Consider the following 22,966-nt stretch of genomic DNA (forward strand, 5'->3'; position numbering starts at 1 on the left):
TGCTCTGCACTCACGGCATCACCCAGTGACGGACTGGCCTCCACCTCCAGCTGCCACTCATCGCATCCAGCCAGCGCTCCGCCCTGCCCTCTCCCTCTGCTGCAGCTCTGAGCGCCTTCCCCCGCCCCTCCAGCTGCCGCGCCAGCCCCGCCCGCCTCTGAGCGCCCTCCCGCTCCCCTCTTTCTCTCGCGCGCGCTCCACTCCCCCGCCCCTCCCCGGGCAGGTGGCGCCTGCGCAGTGCGGCGGGGAGGCGGCGGCGGCGCGCGGGGGGCCGTGCGGGCGCAGGAATGTGCGTTACGGTTAAATAGTGGGCGCAGGAGCGGCCGCCGCGGCGCTCGGAGCCGGGCAGCGCAGGGAGGCGGCGGCGGGGCTGGGGAGCCGCTGGGCAGGGGACGGGCGGGCTCCATGGCGCAGCGCGGCGCCCTGGGCGGCAGCGCCTCGCTCCTGTGAGAGACGCTTCCCCGCCGGGACCGAGCGCAGCTTGGCCGCGGCCGGTGCCGGGCGGAGCGGGGCCACGTCTGCCGGGCGCGCCGGGGCTTGGGGCGGGCGGCGGAGGAGGCCGGCGGCCGGGCACCTCCGCCTCTATGATGAAGCTGAAGCCGAACCAGACGCGGACCTACGACCGGGAGGGCTACAAGAAGCGGGCGGCGTGTCTGTGCTTCCGCAGCGAGCGGGAGGACGAGGTGAGCGCGCCGGGGCAGCGGCGGGGCAGGGCCGTGAGCTGGGCGCTGGGGCGGCGGGAGGCGGGGGGTGGGGAGATGGTTCCCCGCGCCGGAGCCAGGCTGGCGGGGGGGGCTCCCATCGCCTGTCCCCGCCGGTCCCTTTGTGCCGCGCGGGGTGTGGGGGGAAGGGGCTGTTCCGGGGCGAGTCCCGCTCTCTTTCCCCTTCCCTCGCCCCAGGGCAGGGTAGCGGCAGCCGCATGGCTGGGTGCGAGACGCCCTCGCTCGCTCCCTCCCTCCCAGGCTGCGTGGCGCTTGCCTAAGGCCCGATCGGATCGCTCTGCGGGCCAGGGCGCCGGTCCTGCTGCTGCGCTTCGCCACGGCGAGCACGGGGCGCCGGGGGCGGGCGGGCGGGCAGCTCCGGGGGTTTCAGACCGAAAATGTCACGGTGACTCCATGAAGGAGGAGGAGGAAAGTTGCGGGGGGGTCTCAGACTTCTCGGCTTTTGTACGGCGAATTGGAGCTAAAAGCCGCCTGTTCAGAGCCCTGGTTCCGCGCATGTGGCGAAAGCGGCATCCTCTCGGCATGACCTGTGCGCATCGCCCTGCCGGGCGTCTGGTTCCGCTGACGCTCCCGTGGGGCTCCGTCCGGCGAACAGAGAGATGTCTCTTTCGGAGTATAACGTCGCGAAACATCACTTCGATTACTTTCTTTCTTGTGTTTCAACTTCATTATTGCGGGGGACTGAGATATTTGGGACTGTCACCATTTTATAATCAACAAACCCAGCGTGTAAAGCGGAGTGCTGACAGATAGGCGGCACCAGCTCCGATTTGTGGCCAGAATCGTTATAGTGGGCGAAAACGGTGTCTCTGAATCTATTGTCTTTTTAATTTGTAGGGTATTTAGAATTATGATTTGACTGTACAGCAGTCTTGGCGCTGACGTTAACCGGAACATGATTAGCTTACAGTAACTTCTTAAATGCTGACTTTCTCTTAATTAAGTGTATATTCATGATTTGCATCTTTACCAAATATTTGGTAAAGCAACTTGTAATTTAACAGATTATACTGCATATATTTGAAGATGAGGTATACTTGGTATGTGATGACAGTGTTAGGATGAACTTGGGATAAACCTGATTGTGCCCTACTAGTGAATTTGCATAGTTGTCTTGGATTTTACTTTTAATTGAGTGAAATTTGAGTAGCCTTTAGCACAGTTTTGTGGAGACTGAACACTTCACAGTTTGAAAATATTGTATAGACATTTTCTACATTGCATTGAATTTTAGAGGAAAGTTGAAATGGTGAATATAGATGTGAGCGGGGTCTTACATTGCAGCAAATATAGGAGGTAACAAAGTTCTGTACTCTTAATCAAGGTCAATTGCACAGGCAGTCATTTAAGAACTTTTTTGATGGTTGCATTGCACAATGTAATTAGACATTATCTGTGATTTGGAAACAAATGCTAGAAACTTGAGTTAATAATGTTCTTAAATAACTAAAATGGTAATGAAACTTGTCTACCAGAAATTATAAGACTTGAGTTTTCCCCCCTCATCTGCATATGGGAAGAAGTATTTTTTCTAAAGATACCATCTTTCAGGTTTCATATTCCTAGAATATGCAACCTTAGTGTGAGACAGAAGAAGCCCCCTATCAGAGTATTGACCCTTGAGGTCTGCAATAGCTGGGGAGACTATCCTAACTTCTGGACATTGCACTCAATTCCTCCTTTACCATGGTCTGCAAAGGAGCAACCTGCAAGAGACTATGCCCTGGTCTACACTGCAAACTTATCAGTATAACTGTGTTGCTCAAGGGTGTGAAAAATCCACACCCCTGAGCGATGCAGTTATACTAACCAAACTCCTGGTGTAGATAGTGCTGGTCCTTTCTCTGGTCGGTGGCATCTTCACTAAGGGTATGTCTAGTGTTTGATGTATTGGGGATTGTTTAATCACGTCTTGTCTAGACATGATAAATCAATTTCCGAATCGATGCCTGTACTCCACCTCAGCAGGAGGAGTAAGCGGAGTCAAAGAGAGACACGGTGTTCGATTCGCTGCCATGAGGATGGCCAGGTAAGTCAAACTAAGATACTACGACTTCAGCCCCCCACCCCCCCCTCAAAGTGTAGCCCAGGCCTAAGTGCCACAGCGGTGTTGTAGGTAGACAAGCCCCATGTCTCTTCAGCTATTGCACCACCTTTTCTTTGGATCCCAGCAGTACCTCAGGTGTTCTGGCACACTTCAATGCTTTTGCATTGGTTTTTCTCAAATTTGAGTGCCTATCTCACTACTCAAGAACTACTGGGTTTTGCTTTTCTTGGTGCTCAAACACCTGTTTTGTGCAGCACTTCAACACTGTTACAGCTTTCTTGTCTCATTCAATCAGCTGATGTCTACACTGCAATTAAACACCTACAGCTGGCTCACATGTCCTGTTTTTTACACCCCAGAGCAACAAAAGTTTTGCTAACATAAGTGCAGGTGTAGACATGGCCTTAATTTAGGTGTTCAGAAATATACTGTTTCTTTACATTCATATAGTCCTTTCCAGACGACTTCCTTGAACAGCTAGTCACTTGTTGAATTAACTCAAGTCACATGAGCTATATCATTATGTAACCTCAACAGAAGGTATGAAAAAGTAGTAACTTAAAATTCTTAATTTCATTTTGTGGTCCTCAAACCTCTTGTTAGGCTCCTGGTGTATGTTCATCACTTGTTCATATTACTTAGCCTAGTACTTTCAGCAGCACCTGTGGTGTACTCTCTAGTATAGCCTCCCCAGTTTTTTGATTGAGATGGGGCTTGCCAGGTCCTGCAGTAAATTCTAAACACTTGGCTGCTGTAATAAGAATTCATCCATTTCTGCATTTAGCATGCATTAACCTCTTTTTGGTACTGTCCAAGACACCCTGAGAGTGTACACTTCTTAAATGTGATGCAGTCAGATTGTAAATGAAATCTGTTATGTACCATAGTCATGTCTGGCAAACTCCCAAAACCAGAAGTGTCTAAAAAGATGCACAGGTTATCTATTTTGACTTAATTATGTTGAATGTAATATTACATGGGCAACAACAGTGCTTTAAAGAAGCATCATAATAAAAGCATTTACTCTATAGCATAATATAAAAGCTCCAAGAAGCAAATAGCATGTACATGTAGTGAATGTTTGCCTCCTTTTGTATTGTAGCTCCTTGGTCCTTATTGATCTATGCATATTTTTTTGGGGGGGGGAATTAATAAAATAGAAGGATCTCCTGCCTGATTTTGCCACTGAGTTGTTTCAAACAATGTCTCCCTATTAGTAGGATCACTTTTTCTTATGTATGGGCCTGGATTGAATGAGCTTTCCAGATGATTACCTTTTGATGTAAAAAGCTGTCTGGCTCCTGTCCATTTGAGAGACCAGTTCTGTTCATGTTGCATACCTACAGACTTCAGTCATTTAGGCTATATCTGCACTAGGAAAAATGGTGTAGTTTTAACATGCTAGCTGATTGAATTAGTATTTACCTCAGCTGTGTTTAAAAACCACAAATGTCTTCTGTACACTAAGATTTTAACATTTAGCTAATACATGTTTAGAATGTTTTCTAGGCAAAAGAAAACAATGGCCACATACCCTGTCTTGATTATGGGAGAGTGTTTTTAAAAATTAGCTGATCTGACATTAAGGTGTCATATGCAGTGTTGCATCCGTGTTGGTCTCAGGATATTAGCAACACAAGGTCCAGTAAAAGATACTTCCTCACCCACCTTGCTTCATCAAGATGTCATGTTTGTTCACTGTTTTTTAAAAATTAATATCTTATTATTTTTAAAAAGCACCATTTCCCCCCATAAATACAAGTCCTAACTGAGTATCTGAAACGTGCTTTAGGCACTGTATAATGCCTAAATTTGGGGGCACATGGCTTTTGACTGGAACATATTCCTCTCACTTAACTGTCAGAGTAGAATTTGTTCACAGGTATATTGCAAAGGTTTTGTTCAGTGTAGTTTTCTGTTAGTGCTGGCTTGAGAGAGGATGGTCTTGGTTTTGTAGTGTTCTATAATGTTGATATTTGGCTAATTTGACCTGTTAGGTTTTGGTTTCTTTGGACCTAAAGAATTTTGGAGCCATTATCTAAATTTAAATACTAACAAAATCAAATACCTAGAAGCAGAATCTCTCCTCTGCAAAGATGTAGTGTGCTTTTCTAGGTATCTTAATGCCAAGACAGGTCAGTGATATTTAATTGGTCCTCCTTACCACTGAATGATTCTCAAAGGTATGAACTTTGTCCTACTTTGGCAAATGAACTATTGACATGCTGATCCTTAAACCACACTTTCCCCACTACCTACAAGTAGCGGTAAGCACAACACCAAGAGAAAAATGGCTCTTGCAAGGAGCCCAAAGTGATTGAGATACTGAAGTTTTACTAGTAAAAAACACATTCTGCTGCAATTTGGGCTCAGATTCAAGCTGAAGTGAGATCCCATTTGATATGGCTGTGGTGTGCATTTAAGGTGAGGGAGATGTTTGCATAGTGGGCCAAGTCTTTGTCATTTAATTTTCTCAATCAATTTTCAGTAGAGTATAGGTCTGTCCAGCTTAACCATACAAAGACTGTCCTGTTCAAGCTCTTGGGTATTAACATATGTAAAGGGACTTGAGTTCAGGTCACCTGTAAGTAATGTTGGCTCACCCACCCCGTTATGGTCCTTTCAACACTACAATTAAAAAAATAATAATAACCAGGAAACCTGGTTACAACAGTTTGTACTCTGCATGGATTTAAGACTCTAATGAAATTGGGCAACTAGGGTACAGCTCAGGGTACAACTGTGGGACTGGTAGGCTCGTGATCACAGGTACAAAGATACTGAAAGTGATTAAATGGAAGGATATTTTTATTTAGTGAACAGTCATTTAACTTAAATGCTTTACAAATAATTGGGAATGTGTCTGTTAGTCAACACTCCTGAATCATCAGTTAAGGAGAGAACAACTTCCCAATTTGAGACCTCCCAACAAAGTTAGGTTAAACTTCCATGTTTTGTTTCCAAGGTTGCGGGGTGTGTATAAAGGAAAAAAGGGGAATGGGGTGCAACCAGAAGAGTTTGAGACCTTTCTGGCCTTCATACAACATAAGGCAAACTCCTCTTTTTTTATTTTTTTAGAGGTCACCTTTCAATGCAGCAGCTGCATGCTGATTACTCCACACTGTTTAATCTAACTTTAATACTGTATAAAATGCAGCTTTCCCTGAAAAATGGAGAGAATCAGTGCTATCAGGTTGTGATAGAAGGTTTTATTAAGTAGCATTTCACATATATTGATGTCTTAGGGCAGTGGTTCTCAACCTTTTCAGACTACAGGACTCCTTTCAGGAGTCTGATTTGTTTTGCGTACCCCCAAGTTTTCACCTCACTTAAACTACTTGCTTACAAAATCAGACCTAGAAATATAAAAGCGTCACAGCACACGATTACTGAAAAATTGCTTACTTTCTCATTTTCTCTGTATGAAATTTTTAGCTTGTATTGACTTCACTAGTGCTTTTTATGTAGCCTGTTGTAAAACTAGGCAAATATCTAGATGAGTTGATGTACCCCCTGGAAGACTGCTGCGTACCCGCAGGGGTACATGTACCCTGGTTGAGAACCAGTCTTAGGGCTTGCCTATATGGGAACATTTACTGGCATAACTATACTGTTGTAATTATCAGTATAACTCCCCATATGGACAGTTATTGCAGAATAAGAGTACTTTTTTCCAGTTTAGTTTGTTACAAAGTGGAAAAAGGCACTCAGAGCAAATGTGTTGACATGAAGTTACTGATAACTTTAGCAGTTGCATAGCTATGCCAATAGATTCCCAATATAGACAATTCCTGAGGCATCAATACATGTGAAATGCTACTTAAAGCTGCACAACCTGGTAGCATTGGTCCTCCCCAGTCTTTGGGAAAAGCTCCAGTTTTAAAGTTTTGTTGCAGTCTTCCTCAGACTTCAGTTTCTGGAGTCCAAGCTGAAATGGTAATATTATGGACCCATGGTAAGCTCAGTTACAGAAGAGAAACTATTTTAGAATTACAGAAACTAGACAGTGATTCTTAGACAGATCAAGGAAATATGTAACAGTATCTTAACTTAACTAGAGAAGCAGGCTTAACAGAACTCTTTAGTCCAAAAACCCATATATATCACTTCTTGAAAATATGATGAACCCTTTGAACAAAATCCCACCAGAAGCTGTAAAAGCATCTGCCATGATATGTAGTCAAGAACACAAGCTTTTCTATGCTCCGTGGTATGGGGTGTATGTGTATTACAGGTGTATTATAAGTGACTCTTATAGTTAAGGCTTCACTATACTTCCCATTATAAACTTTAACCACACAGGCTGAAATTTTCCATGATGGCTATCCATCTAGGATTTAGTTTATAAAAAAAAAAATTCATCTGAAGTGGCTTCTTGGTTTTTGAGATTAGGGAAAAATGTTTGGCCCATATTAAACAAAACTTACAACCATTTTGTTGAGGGGCTCTAGCTTTGGAGCAGAAACTTGAAATTTGGCATAGGGGTTGCTTTGGTATCAAGGGCATGCCTTTTGCCAGCCCTGTGAAAAATTGACCAAGTTTGGTCAAGTTATGAGATACTCTGAATAGCTAGTTTAGTAGTAATTCTCCAAATATTCTGTCTACACTGAGTAGAGTTAGGCATTTGACAAGTCAGATATTGTCAAATATCAAAATGGTAAAATTTTAAAGCACTATAATAGTAATAAAAGAGCAAGATGTTATGGTTTCCTGTAGGCTTAGCCTTAGATACTTAGGCCTAATTCCAAAAACCAAGTTATTAACTGAGTTATTTTAACTCAGAAAAATGGGATAGTGAAATGTAGGTTGTTTTTTTCAGAACTTCCTTTTTTTAGCAATGTTAAGTTAGCACTTAAATGCTAAAGTTTTTCAAACTAAACAGTTACAAAAGATGTATGAAATTAAACAAATGCATAGCAACCATGAGACATTTTTAAATGCTGTTAGGATAGGTGGGTATCCTGCCACATTTTCAAGCAGCTTAATGGCTATGCTCCTATTCTCTTTTTGTTGGAGGAGGAAGTTTAATGACTGAACTCTTTTCCCTCCCCCCACTCCATTGAGTTAACTTCTGTATGTTTGTCTAGTCAGTTTAGATTGTAAGCTCTTCGGGGCAGGGACCATGTCCCTTTTTTAATGTGCTTTCTAAACTGCCATGTACAGTAGAATCTGAGTTACAAACACCTTGTTCGTAACTCTGAAATGTTTGTAATTGTGAACAAAAAGTTGTGGTTCTTTCAAAAGTTTACAACTGAACATTGACTTAATAGAGCTTTGAAAGTTTGCTATGAAGAAAAATGTGGTATTTTCCCTTTATTTTTAGTAATTTACATTTACCACAGTACTGAACCGTATTTGCTTTTTTTGTCTCTTGCTGCTACCTGATTGTGTACTTCTGGTTCCAAATGCAGCATGTGGTTGACTGGTCAGTTTATAACCCTTATGTTCCTGACTGAGGTTCTACTGTGCATTGATGGCCTAGTATACAAATAAAGATAGTGTTGGTTGTAGAAGATTCTAGCCAATTAAGATGCTCAACTTTCTGTTAATTCATCTTGCTAGCAGATGGCACCATGATGCAACCAAAAAGGCAGGCTGCTGCCTACATTAGGACTTTCTTGCAGGAATATTTAATGTCTGATCATGTTTAAGTTGACCAGCTTGCTGTCCAAACTGCACATGCCATCCCTATAGAGCGATTGAGCATTCCCAGGGCTGCAGGGGCTGAGAAGGACCTCTAGTGCAATTGCTCTTTCGAGCTGTTGTGGGTCACTCTGGCATTAAACACTGTAACTGAGAGAAGGGAAACTCTCTCCTGTCTTTCAACAGTCCTCCTGACATGCAGTCAGTGAGGAGGAAGTGACAGCAGGTTGAGGAAACAGGGTGGATAGAAATGTGTATGTGGGAAATTGTGGGGCAAGAGCTGCCCAGGAGGAGAGGTGTGAAGGAAGAGGATACAGATGGGTCTCTAATCACTAGGGCATTCCTCTAAAGAATCTGAAACTGAACAAATATTCTTGAGTCTAAACACTCCTTTGCTGTCTAGCAAATAGCACTTGAAGTGTCTCCATCCCCCTCTAGTGGCTAGACGGCATAGAAAATAGCAGTCTGCTGCCAGTTATTCCATTAGCTCAAGTGGTAGAGGACTGTGCTGTGGATCTAAAGATCCCAACCCTGCTGATTCCACCATTTGGGGATGGGTAATATGGTTCTACAAGACAGGATTTTTTGTTAAACCTTTAAAAACTGTATCCAAGGAATTTGAGTGGTAAAGTTCCAAAGGCAAGCACTCAAAAGTTAGGATAAGCCAGAATTCAGGTACAAGAATATGCACAAGTCAACTTTGATTTTGGCATTTTCTAACTTTGAGTGACTGACTTTGCAACCTTACAATTTTTAAAGTAGATTTTGAATGTGTTATACATAGCTTTATTACATAACATGTTATTCCAGAACATGAGGTGTTAAATCTTAAGCATTTTATTATAAGCAAAGAGATCAAAAGAGCCCAAGAGAAACATGCAATGTTTCCTTCAGTTACTAAAGACTAGTAAACTTTTACAGCTGTCTTGAGTTTCTTCCCAGAGTTTTTTAATCTCCTGTTTTTCTAATAGTGCTTTCTATATAACAAAAGCCCCATGATGCCACATGTTCTGCCACACAGCTGGGTTAGGCAGCTTCCAATTGCTTCTTCTAACCAGGAGATTGCTAGCAGCTTCTCTTCCTCCTTAAATGCAGGGTACAGCTAATTCTGTAATTCAGATAAGGGGTAAAAATTTGCTCAGTAAGACCTGTTGGGAGACCAGCTTTTGCCTCCCTGCTTCAGTTGAGCTGCAGCCACACTGGCTCACTTAGCTTCTGTGGCAGGTGGAAGAGATTAACTTTCTCTCAGCTTCTGGGAGAAGTTAAATTTAGAGGTGGGTGTAGCTAGCTAACCTATCCAAATCACCTTCATTTCACATAAGAAAGAATCCCCAAAGAAGAGGGGACTGGTCATCAAAGGCAAAACCTCCCCAGGCTTTTGGGGAAGGGGACAAAATTTGGGTCAGGGATCCCAAATAAGCGATAGTATGGCAAGAAATCTAATTCCTTGCTATGCAATTTGAGAGCCTTCCTTATTAGACAAGAAAAATTCCTCAAGCTATGATCATGTCAAATAAGTGTTGCACTGTTTTCTGAACTAGTGAGATTTTGATGTAGAACTCCAGGAACAGTCATAGGCCATGTGTTAGTTTTGCTTTCTTGCTTGCATTCATCTCAACATTTGTAGTTGACAGCTCCATTGTTTACCTAAAACAGCAATGGTAATAATTGTGTAGAGAGAAGTCCTTGGCTAGCATTTCACAGGTTGTGCCAGGTTATCCAAACCTGGAATTTGATTCTCTAAAGAGCAGAGCAGTGGGGGAATGGGTTCTTGGCAGCTTGTGGGTTCATGAGCTGCTGTATTCTGAACAGTTGGAGCTTTTCAGTGCTTTCATTCTTAAGTCACAAATGCGTGGATCACTGTGGCCAAATCTATCTGATAGGGTGGGATGCATCTTCTAGCCAGCTATAGATGGCAGGTGTCTTCATTAGCTGTTGTTAGTCTGATATCTAGAACTAGTGAGGTGTTGAGTCCAAAATTGCATGTTGCCTTAATTGGAGGAAGCAAGCTCTCTAGGGAGATTGTATATGTGGTGAGTTCTCCAAAGCACTTCCTTCTCCCTATCAGCATAACCTGTTATCTCCCACTTCCTTTTCAGCCAGTTATTTATCCTGGTGCAGATAATACTCTGCTGGGAGATGGTGCTTTTTTTTATATTAGTAAGAGCTAGGTGCCAGTGAATTGTTGACACATCCCATAGGGTCTCAAATGTCCCAGTGGCTTCATGTTTAATAGGATAAGGGGGAGTATTTTGTGTTGTGGAACTTCACAGGTGAGGTTCCTAGGTGTGGTATAGTTCATCTTAGTGATCCTCTGGGTTCAGAGTATGAAGGGTTGCAGATTTTTGTGCTCATTCATTCAATACTGCTACATCTCTGAGGAAGGACAGATGTATTTGGTGACTGACTGTATCAAATGAGAAATTCAGCCATATGTCACCCATTGAAAGATCAAGTCATCCATTGGCATAATAAATACAGTTTGTCCTGTGTCCTATCTGAAACCTAATTGTCAATATTCTGGGTCCTTTTTGGTTAACAAATTAGAAGTGACTTTGTTAGCACCTCTGTTGGCTTGCTCACAAATGTGGTCACTGAGTAGCATGTGATAATTTCTTAAGTGTTGTTCCTCCTTTGAAGGGGGAAGTCTAATTGAACCAGGCAAAGAAGGTGCTAATTACTTCTGGGAGGGGGTCCCAGATAGTCCTGAACGTTCCACTAGACATGAAGAGTATGGATCAGAGTAAGCTTGCAGGATTTCCTCTTCCACGAATGGACCAAATTCTTGGATGGAGATACTCTTATCGCTTCTCAGCTCTCTGAGCTAAGAGGTAAATGTTGCAAAATTAGAGTGAACTGAATGAGATCTGTGCCTTAAGATTTTTTTCTTGGGGGTGTTAATATTTTTGGATAGTCTAGTTAATATTGCCTCACATTCAACTCCTTAGAGTTGAAATCTTGTTTAGTGCACTTCCTATTCAGAGGAAAACTTCCCAGGACAGATGAGAGTGGGAAGAGAGGTGATGAGCCAGACAAAAGCTTCAGAGTGAGTACTGCTGACTTGTAACCAACTGACTTCACACTTGTGGGTTTCCTTACTGTACCTATCATTATGAAGTCTATCTGGTCATCTTAACATGCATTTGCCTATTTCTCAAAGGGTACGTTCACTCTATAAACAATCCATCATACAAACACAGCTTTGTGGTAACTGTTGCTCAGGTCAATGGTAAAATTTTATGTAGTTGTGTTAAAAATGCATGGCTTTATGCTAAGCTTCTAGTCAGGGTAAGCATTCTGATTTATCCCCCTACTAGTAAAATTGGAATTTGTTTTCAGTCCTTAACTAAACAATAAATGCTGATTAAAACCATTCCAGTAAGCTCTGAATGATTTAATGTAATAGTGATGACTATTACTGATTGCTTCACATAACTCCAGTGAACACTAGTTTGATCAGCATGAAGTTGTGTGTAATGTTCATGTTATGTGGAATGTCAGCTGTGCTTAGCATTTAATCATCTTGTAAGGTTTGAAAGTTGCTCTTTGAGGATTGTTTAAGTGGATCCCTACTCAAGCAAATATACATGCCATCAGGTTACAAGTGCTGAACTTTCTCAGTAGCACCTCTTATGTATGCACCCTCCCTATATACCTATACTAAAGGATATAAGGGGAATCAGCCTTAATTCATAAACATTGAGGAGAATCTTGGCGATGACAATTGCTTAACTCTGTTTTTGTCTAGGAAACTACTCTGGGCTTTCAGGTTAAGGTAGTATTAGTAAGTAAGGTCTTCTGTGTTTGGGGCCTCATTTGGCTGTTTTATTTAGTCTTTATGGTTGCCCACTTATTGTGGGTCTGCTTTCTTGTTTGGGGGATGGTGGAGACCATCTTCAAGCTATGCCCCCCTGGATTATCCTATGCTCATCACAGATGAATACTCCTGGTGTTTGCTCTGCCTTGGAAAAATACAATTCCAAATTCTACTCCATGTGTCTGAGCTTCTCCAAATCCATATGTGGAGCATGAGTATAGTGCTCAAGAACAGTTTGTGGGAAGTGGCAATTTGTGGGAAGTAGGCCTTATTGCCTACATGTAAGGCACTGAACTGGAACAGACCTTGATGTTGAGTCCAACATCAGCAGACAAACACTCTACAGCCAGAGAAGCCTTGATGTCAGGTGTTTCAAGGTCCTGTAAAGCAAGTTCCAGTGCATAAGAATATTCTAGAGAATTCTCAGATACAACTTTCCCATTCCCCAAATTTTCTGTTAATGGTGTTAGTGCTCAATGGCAGCATTTATCTCTTCTGTGTCAGCATTGATGTAAAGTCTTCACAGCAAATTTGGGGTGCTTTCAAGTGATGCTGTTCTGACACCATTATTCTTTGGAACCAAGGGAGAAGAGGTAAAAAGTCTTGAATCTTGTGATTTTTCCCCTCCCCCCCCCAACATAGTAACTGCGTCACCACTGTAAGCTTGGTGTTGGGGAGGTTGAGGGACTCATTTAGTAACAGAAATATGATGCTTTGCTTTTGAATATAATCTTGATAGGCAGTTTTCACTGTTGGATGCTTCTACACCATCAGATCTGGTGATTCAAACTGTTGTCTGGCATCTGTGGGGATGGCCTTTTTATTGCCTTTCCATATGGCAGTTTCTTCCTCTGCTGTCCTCAAGAGAGGGCACTCTTATTTGCCCTTTCCATATATCATCCATTTAGTTCACAAAGATCAGATTGAAGGACCCAGAGTCAACCTCACCCTTAATTGTGATGGGGTCTGATGTTCATTCTAGGATCTCTCAATACTGTACACCTGTATTTGGGTAAACAGATGTGCCATTTACAGGATTTGTTAGCCCTTGGATTCCAAAATGGAGATACTATGAACTCTTTGACCTGATTGGGCAATACAGGCTAAGCAGTTTGGGGTCCAGAAAAGCAAAAGATTCCCCAGTGCCCCAAAAGGATTGCCTCCAGTTAGATCTTTATTTGAGCTTCCATAAGGACTTGTTCATCTCAAGTGTCCTTTATAAAGGTTGTCCATTCTCTAAATAACTAGTAGCTGCATTTAGAAGGGCTGTTGCCATCTTCAGTTTCTGAGGGTTGTCCCCAAACTTAGTCTTTCCCTCTGATTTCAAGTTTCCATGAACTCTTAGAGGTGACTTGCTGAACTTTTGGAATTATCTGTGTAATGACAAAGATCTCTGGCTTTTCAGCATCCTTCAATTCAAGCAGTCTGAGAGACTTTCTTCAGCTAGATCCTGCATCCCAACCAGAAGTCCCAGAGTACAACAGTCTAGTTGCTGACTAGTTTAGCAACTTGGAAAGATTCTTCTGTAGAAGTCTGGAAAATGCTGTTAGAAAGCAGAAAACTTTCCATTAAATTTTACTTCATCTGGACAAGATAAAGGATAGGATTCTCTCCAGTTTTCCATTCATTCCCTTTATTCTGGACTGCCTACTTTGCTGCTGTTTGTTCTCTTCCTGAGCTTGAGAGTGCACCTGGCTTCAGATTTCTGTCTTCAGCCTCCCTGGTATAGGAATCTTCGATAATCTTTCCTTATTACAGTGGTGAAACTTTCAAAAGGTATAGGTCTGTCATTTTTAGGAATTGTCCCTGTCCTGGAACTTACTTGTAGTGCAAACCAAATCAGTGGCCCCACTCATTTGCGAATGTTTTTTTTACATCCCTTTTTTTGGTCTTCATTTCTATTAGACTCTCCAAGCTGATGCATACTCCTTTTCCATTCTCCATGCTGATCCATCCGTGTGTTCTATAAAGATAAGATGCTGCTCTGATCTCTCAAAGCTCTTAGCAAAGCCTCTTTATATTAATCTAACTCTACTGTATCTTTCTCCCAAGCACCACTTGAGACAAGGGGAGATTAAGCTGCAGTATTAAAGTATATAGAGGACATTTTGTAATGCATGATATTTCCAAAGTCTTAGATTTGTGGCACTTGATGTGAGCTGGCTTTCACCTAGACACTAAGTAGCGAAGACTGACTTCTTGCTTGAGAGACCAAGGATCATAGTATCATTAGGTTGCTTGAGCACATTGACAAGCCCAGGAGGTAAAACTTGTCTAGCTTGGGCTGGTACTCTTTTTCTGGAAGCGTCTATCTTGTGCTTAAAGAGAAAAAAATTTGTTTGTGGCTCTTGGGATGGCAAAATCTTACATGCAAACAAAGGCATTCCTGATGGAATAGTGGTAAACTAACAGATTGTCTGCCTGAATCTACAGCCTGAAGATTCATATTGTGAATGGCTCCATCTCCATGTTAACTTTAGCGTTAACTAATGAAAGCACAGAGGTACCTTGCTGTAGGAGCAGGTTGGTAATCTACCACTGCTCCTTTCCAGTTCCTACCCCATCTATTCTAAGGTAGCCTCAACAATTTCAGTAAGACTTACTCCTTGGAGAATTGTGTGCCACTGTGCAGTGAAGAATTTGCAGAGAATTAATGTTCTGCACAGAATTTTATTTTTCCATGCAGAATTGGTTCTGCAGAGCTGCTGGCTGCCACCAGAAGCTGCTGGACCCAGCAGAGCCTGGTTCTCCAGCTTGCAAATACAGGACACTGTCAGGGGGAGGGAGCTGGAGGGTTCTGGGCAGCTGTGGTTTACAGCATGTCCTGAAGGAAGGAGGTGGCTTTGTATTAGCTCAGGACCCAGCATCAGTCTGTTTCTCTCTTGCATGCTCTTGAGATCCCTGGGCTCTGGAGAGGAGGGAGTGTGGAGAGGAGGCCAGGGGATGCCTCACTGCTTAAGGTCTGGGGGGTGGGTGTCTGAGAGCACAGGGGCAGATTCTCTTCCCCCCACACACACACGTGCCCAGCTGGCACATGTGACCCACCCAGACTGAGGCACCCAACAAAAAGCATAACAGGAATTGGAACCGGGTTGTTGTAGAGTTTTTTAGTTCTTTACTCCTGGGGAATCTTTTTGTTGTCTCTATTGTTAGATGTACTTGCCTACATTTATTTTGGAATAAATTACCAAAATAATTTAAACTGATATATTGACAAAATATGCAGCTTTTTAAAATAGCGTGCAGAATTCCTCCTGAAGTAAATACTGTCCTTGCTAGGACAGCTATTTTAGTGTCTTTTAAAAACACTTCTCCCCAGAGAGGCAAAATAGCTACCTGGATTTATATTGATATGTTTACACAGCATTACCCCTTGTCATTAGCTTCTAGAGCAGATGCTTGAGTAGGAGAGCAGTTCCACAATCATTGTTCAGTGGGTCTTCTCAAACTCCTCCCTGGGTTAAAAACTACTTTGTAATCATCTAGTCTGGGAACCTAGCAGTTAATGCTCTTACATTTAATTACCATAACTGGTTTTTGTAGACTCCCTATGTATGTTCTGTATCTCCTTCCCCATAGTCTCTTACAATAGATTCTTGACTGAGGGTACATCTATACTACCTGCCAGATCTGCGGGTAGTGTTTGATGTATTGGGAATCGATTTATCGCATCTTGTCTGGACGCGATAAATCGATCCGCTAATCAGTGCCTGTACTCCACCTCTGCAGGAGGAGTAAGTGGAGTCAACGGGGGAGCCGTGCCAGTCGACTCACCGCTGTGAGGACGGACAGATAAGTCAAACTAAGATACTTCGACTTCAGCTACGCAAATAGCGTAGCTGAAGTTTGTGTATCTGAGACCTGGTCTACACTAGGGGGGGATGGTTCGAACTAAGGTACGCAAGTTCAGCTACGCGAATAGTGTAGCTGAACTCGAACTACCTTAGTTCGAACTACTTACCCGTCCTGACGGCGCGGGATCGAAGTCCGCGGCTCCCCCGTCGACTCCGCCACCGCTGTTCGCGGTGGTGGAGTTCCGGAGTCGACGGGAGCGCGTTCGGAGTTCGATATATTGCGTCTAGATGAGACGCGATATATCAAACTCCGAGAAGTCGATCGCTACCTGCCGACCCGGGCGGGTAGTATGGACGTACCCTTAGTTTGAACCCCCTCTGCTAGTGTAGCCCAGGCCTTAATAGGAAGAAGTGAGCGGTGTAGATCCATATAGGCAACTTCATGAGTCATAGTAAGTTAATTTATCTATTACCAATAGTTTTAGGTTTTAAACTGTGCTAGCAAAAGTAGGTTGTAAAATGTGGGGTAATCCTGTGGTCAGTGTTCTGGCCTTCTATACAAGAAACTGGGTTCACTTCAGAGGCCCAGTGAATAGTGGGTTCCCTTCCCTGCTCTGAGAGAGAGTCCAACTTAGTTCTTCTATACCACTAATAACTGGACCATAGGAGTTGTCACAGCAGTATAATGCTCTGTAGTAACTGTCTCCATAAATTAGGACTTTTGTCTTTGACAAAGTATTAATAGAAACCAGTTCTGCTGTCTAAAAATCACTTGAGTGATAGTGGGCAAATATGTTATCCAGTGGTGGTAATACTAGTATGTATGTGAAAATCAAACAAGCTTCCCCCTGTGAGTACAAAACGCCCCAAATTCCAGCCATAGGTTTGTTACATTGTTCTGTTTAACTTTATTGGAATCGGATATAATCTGCATATTTTCTAGGGCAGATGTCAGCAACCTTTCAGAAGTGGTGTGCCAAGTCTTCATTTATTCATTCTAATTTAAGGATTCGTGTGCCAGTAATACTGTACCATTTAATGTTTTTAGAAGGTCTTTCTTTAAGTCAGTATTATAGAACTAAACTTTTGTATGTAAAGTAAATAAGATTTTTTTTTAAAATGTTTCAGAAGCTTCATTTAAAATTAAATTAAAATGCAGAGCCCCTGGACCGGTGGCCAGGACCTGGGCAGTGTGAGTGCCACTGAAAATCAGCTTGTGTGATGTCTTTGGCACGCATGCCATAGGTTGCCTACCCCTGTTCTAGAGTATTATAATTAAGAACTCCTTAGTTTGATTTTACAGAACAAAAAAATAAATCTCTGTAAACCCCCCTACCCTCCCAATAAGGCCAAATGTGATCATCCAAACATCTAGTATAGCTAAACTGAGAAATATGTTCTATTGAAAATTCAATCACTACATAACTTTGGTCTTTTGGACTTATTGGCTTCGTTATCTGAGAATAGCTTGCTTATAGTACATGTTTGTATTCCTTTCCGTCTTTAAAAAGGAAAATATATTGTCTAAGGAGAAAAGTGATTCACATAAGATATCTTGTGCTAACTTGCAAGAAGCTTCATACTGAATTACTACAGATAGAATCTACTAGTCAGAGTGGAAATGGCCTCAAATATAGATAATCTTACTAACTCCAGATGCTCTGACCATCAGAGTTCCATTTTCATGGTCTTCCTTGCCATAGTTTTATATAAAAGTGAAATATCTTAACTTCAGTACATTCTTGGATAGATGGTAAAATATTTTAAATTGCAGTTGCTGGCTAATGGTGAGAACTGTACAATGCTAAAATTCTATTGCAGCAACAGTTATACAAGAAAGCTCCTTGGGGGAGAAGCCATCTTTGTCCTCTTTGTACAATGCCTAGCACAGTGGAGTCCCACTCTGATAATTTTATTAAAGGTCCGTTGTACCTATCTGCCCAATATGTCCTTTCCAACTTTAATGCAAAATAGTTAAACATGAAGACAAAACACATTTTAAATATCTCCTAATTTACTAATAACGGATTAATACATTTTTCAAAATGTACAACTAACTTTTTTTCTTGCTTTTTATTTGTATTTCTCTAACCTGAACAACAAGTTATATTGAAGTTGCATCATTAAATCATGCAATGTCAATATTGTAAACATTGCAGGGAAATATCTAACTTAAATTTCATATTTTTGACAATTCTATCAGTCTAGAAAGATGTCCCTCTAAATCAACTTGATATATTTCATCGTACAACAGTCAGAAGAGTTCTCAACAATGTGATGCAAGAAAATGCCCTATTTAAACATGTGCAGGGGTTTGAGTATAGGACTGAGGATCTTGACTCTTAACCTTCATTATCTCAAGGTTTTTAAGTTGGTAGCTGCAGGTTATTTCTGATTTACATTTTTGAAAGCTATAATCCATCTGGCATTGTGAACAAGTGCACTGTAGGAAAATGGCTAGTAGCCTTCAGACTCTCAAATCAGATTTTTTTCAAATGACTGCTTAAATGTGTGTATTTTGACCTTTCAGGTGCTGTTAGTGAGTAGTAGCCGGTACCCAGATCAGTGGATTGTACCAGGTGGAGGAATGGAGCCAGAGGAGGAACCAGGAGGTGCTGCAGTCCGAGAGGTTTATGAAGAGGTAAACCTAGATTTAATAGTTCCACTCATATTCAGATAGGGATCTTAAAGGAAAAAAGAGAAAGAAATCAGAACTTCAGTGACTTCTTTCACAATATAATTTCCCAAAATTCAAATGATCCACAAACTCCAAAGAATTTATAGCTTATCCTATTTCAGACTTAATTTGCATTAAAAATGAGATGAGTCATAAAATAAATGATCAGAATACGTTGCTATGGAAGTAGGTTATGATCAATATTTAGATTGAAACCTGGATTTTGCAGACATAGTAAGTTCTTAGAATGTGACATGCAAAGGGTAAAGGTGTGTGTGGGGGGGAGTTCTAAAGAAGCCTGCAAGATTGGGGGGGGGGCGGGGCGGAGGGGAACCCTTTCTGCTTATTTTTACCTTAATTTCAGATTTTTCTATCTTACCTGTAAGACTTTATGGACTACTGGAGGACTAGTAGTTCTCTTAAATCAAGTAATGAGACCTGAGTAGTTGGAAGGAAAGGGATTCTTAGTGTGTTCCTCAGTTTAAAATACTCTAACTCAAACTCCTGACAAAGTATTGAGACTGTTTGAATAGTTCACCTCTGCCTCTTCATTTGAGGGCTGAGTTTCTGTTCTAATAGAAAAAAACTAATGTTCTGGCATCAAGTAATGTGTTCATATACTTGTGTGAGAACGCCATATAAGCAATAGCTTAGTACCTAAAATTTCTGTAAATGGTTCCGGCAGTGAATATTTCATCTACATGCACAGCTGCTAAAAGCATTGCACCATAAAATTTCTTCAAGATCATATACAGTAAATTAAACAGAATTTACAAGTGGTATGTGGTGAACACCAATAATGGTAATTCTTCAAGAAGAGACTTGATATTTCAATGGTAAAAATAGTGCTTCTGGCCATTATCCATCAATAAAGCAAGACAGGAACAACCCACATTTTTCTTCCAGAGCCAACTTTAGAGGTCTTAAGTTTTGATGAACAAACAGTTCCTTTCAGTAGCTTGACACTTACAGCAAGTGAGGATTTTCTTTTAAGTAAACTGCTAATCAAGTTTTAAATATTGTGCTTGAGCAAACTAGTTAAAAATATTATCTAAACACAGTTACAGGCTTCATCTGTTTCTCTTAGGGCTTGGCTACACTTGAGAGTTGCAGCGCTGGGAGTTACAGCGCTGGTCGTGCAGCTGTGTAGGAACAGCACTGGTGTGTGGCCACATTTGCAGCATTTGCAGCGCTGTTGGGAGTGATGCATTATGGGCAGCTATCCCAGCATTCAAGTGGCAGCAACGTGCTTTTCAAAAGAGGGGGGTGGGGTGTAGTGTGTAGCGTGACAGGGAGCGGGGGGGAGAGAGAGAGTGTGGATTTTTGGAGCTGAAACTGTGTATTAGCTCCCTGCCTTGAAAATCAGAAATTTTTCCAAACCCCTTACTCTTAATTGCAAACAGCCTGCAGACCAGATAAGAAGCACTGACTTTCTTTCCCCCCCCTTCCCCTTTCTCTCATCAAACAAACACTCAACCCTTGTGAATGAGGTGGGCAGGGGGTTATCTCATTTGATGGTTCACAGTCACTTACAGATTGATCACAGCAAACAGGAGCTGTGTTTGTTTAGATAAGCAGCTCCGGAGCTCTGAGTTCACAACAAAACAAAGAGAGGCTGCATAACAAAACAGAGTAATTTACTTAAAAGCATTCTGGGATATCTCCTAATACCCTGGAGGCCAATAACAGTGCTGGTGTGTGGCCACACTTGACGAGCAGCGCTGCATCACCAGTGCTGCGCTCGTTATACCCCAAGCAGACTAGGTGTACAGCCAGCGCTGCAGCCAGGGAGTTGCAGTGCTGGATGTGCCTTGCAGGTGTGGACAGTTACTAATTGCAGTGCTGGAAAGCCTCCACCAGTGCTGCAACTCACAAGTGTAGCCAAGCCCTTAGTCTGCAGAAATACTTCAAGAATATTATACCTAATTTGTGATAGCTACTTCACAACTAGATTTGCATTGCTAGTTTCCAGCTTAAAATAAAGTACATCAATGATCAACTGCAGTAAAGTGAAATGTATATAATTAATCTGACACTTTCACTTTAAGTTTAACTAATCTCATGACTGGAATGTTGGTATAGAGGGTTATAGCTTCAGGAAGGACAGTCAGGTTAAAAAAGTATTGCATTGTACATCAAGAATATATGCATTTGTTCTGACTTCCAGAAGGTGGTGACCAGTGAAGGCCCTAGTTGAAAATAAAAGGGGAAAAATACAGGGATGCTGTCCTGGTAAGGGATTTCTATAGATCTTCAAATCAGGAGGAAATGGAGTTATTTCTACAACAACAAAAAATCCAAAACACACAGTAACATACCTCACTGAGGACAAAGGGGCCGTTCACAATTCCAAACTTTTGTTCCGAGCTCTCTGTAGACTCTCCAAAACATCTCTCCATTGGTTAAACTAGTTAGTTGGAAAAAGCATAAAAGCTATGGTAACTAGCTTTATTTTAAATAAAAGCTGAGATTCTAGAGAACAAGACAGCAGTTTGAGAGGTACTGGTCGCTGTATTGCTGCATATTGACATGAGCCTAACCCTTGCTGCATGTGTCTCTCGAACAGAAGTAGTAGACGCTAGCTGGTTTTTAGCAAGCTTTCTGCCTAGGTGTGAAAGACTGCAGTTTGCACTGGCATTCTTTCAACCTTTTATTTAAAATCATAAAAGCCACAGATTTAAAATATTTAGGTATTGCAAGCAAATATTTAATCTGAGCTTCAATTAAATTAATATGCATTTTAAATCATACTCTTATTCCAGGTTTAATTATTGCTGTTTTTTATAGTGTAAAACGAGCCTTAAAGGATGGCTTCATCCTCTGACAAACACAAGTAACAATTTAAGATCCCTTGACACCTTGAGTTCTCTATTGTAGTTTGCATTTAGAGGAAAGAAACTTTGTATATCCCTTGTACAGATACCCATATAATGAGGCATCTGAGTATACTTAAAACGGAATGCAAAACATCTTAAACAGCACTTAAAAAAATATGGGTTAAGGAAGAGGCCTTGGCAAGCCACTCCCTTAATTAAGGGTTTCACTTTATTAATCAGGGGTTTCATTCTTTAAGTATGGAGGATGGAAGTAAAACAGGCTGTGATTGCAAAAGGGAAGGGTCTCCAAAAGTAGTGAAGGATTGGCCAGCTGAAAGGACCAGGCCCTGTCTCTCAGCAAACTTTAAATAAGAGTGCCTAAAACAAAGTGAGTCTTGGCGTTGTAGAAAATTGAATATAAGGATATTCTCTGCAAACATAACCTTCTGCAACAGCTACATTTCATTGATGCAATGAAATTTAATGTATTGGTAGTCCCATGTCTGAGAGAACTTTCATAGAGGATTAATTTAGACTAGGAAACTCATTCCAGTAGTTCTTTAAATACATGGAAAATAATAAAACACAAGTGATGGAGGGATACATAAGTGCCTACAAAAACTTTCCCTAAAAAGTGTTCTGCATTATGTATGATATCTGACTACAGTTCTGCATTTGCAGTAATTGTGTTCCCTGCAGGAGAAACTCATTGGATTTTACTTTGTGAACATGCAAAAAAGTGCAAGAATAGTGTTACATCAGAAAGTAAATTATTGCTTGGTTATTCAGTGTCTTTGGGATATAAATCTGGCAAAGCTTGGATGCCATATTAATTTCAACTCACAAAATCAAACTTCAAAGTTTTTAACTGGGTGATAAATATACAGAAGTTTGCTTCACTAAACTACAGCATGGGTTTTGCTCCATCTACAGGAAACAGGAGGTAAGACTGTCAGCACTGTTTGACACTGCAATATTTTATATAAAAAAATCAGCTGATGGCCTATGACCCCTAGGTCTGGCTAAAACTGAATTTATCTTCCAACTTGGATGCATGTTAAAGACCACCGATATTTGGGAATGCATAAAATCTGATAAAGGAATGTCTTAAACACTTGACTGCATGAAACATTTCAAAAGAACTGCAAAGAGGTATTTCAAAGCAGTGACCTGACAGTCCTATCCTGCATAGGATTAACAAGCTAACACTGACTATTTGACTCCCAAAACCTGAATAAAGGCTCTAACTTGCTATTGCAACTGTACAAACAAAATTCTACAAGGAAAACCACAAACAAATCATCTTAATTCTCACCTTTTCTGTTGTAACTAGTGGACAGCTTCCAACAAAAACTATACTTCTCTTTAAGCAAACTAGAAGAGCCCTGGATATGACTATATAACCAAAAAATAAAAATCGGTAGGTCGCTTCTGACCACTTATCCTACTT

The 22,966-nt window shown here is 41.6% G+C and overlaps 1 protein-coding gene across 4 annotated transcripts in view; it reads left to right on the forward strand.

Moving 5' to 3' along the window:
* Nucleotides 1–395: 395 nt before the first annotated feature.
* Nucleotides 396–22,966, forward strand: part of NUDT4 (nudix hydrolase 4) — a 65,297-nt gene continuing 42,726 nt past the window's right edge. For all 4 annotated transcript variants that reach the window (XM_044980793.1, XM_044980801.1, XM_044980773.1 and 1 more), the window contains exons 1-2: nucleotides 396–683; nucleotides 18,554–18,664. In XM_044980793.1, the coding sequence (XP_044836728.1) occupies nucleotides 585–683; nucleotides 18,554–18,664 (210 nt within the window). In that variant the 5' untranslated portion in view covers nucleotides 396–584. The remainder of the gene's footprint in view (nucleotides 684–18,553; nucleotides 18,665–22,966) is intronic.

The sequence above is a fragment of the Mauremys mutica genome, chromosome 1 (genome assembly GCF_020497125.1).
Source record: "Mauremys mutica isolate MM-2020 ecotype Southern chromosome 1, ASM2049712v1, whole genome shotgun sequence".
Lineage (NCBI taxonomy): Eukaryota > Metazoa > Chordata > Testudines > Geoemydidae > Mauremys > Mauremys mutica.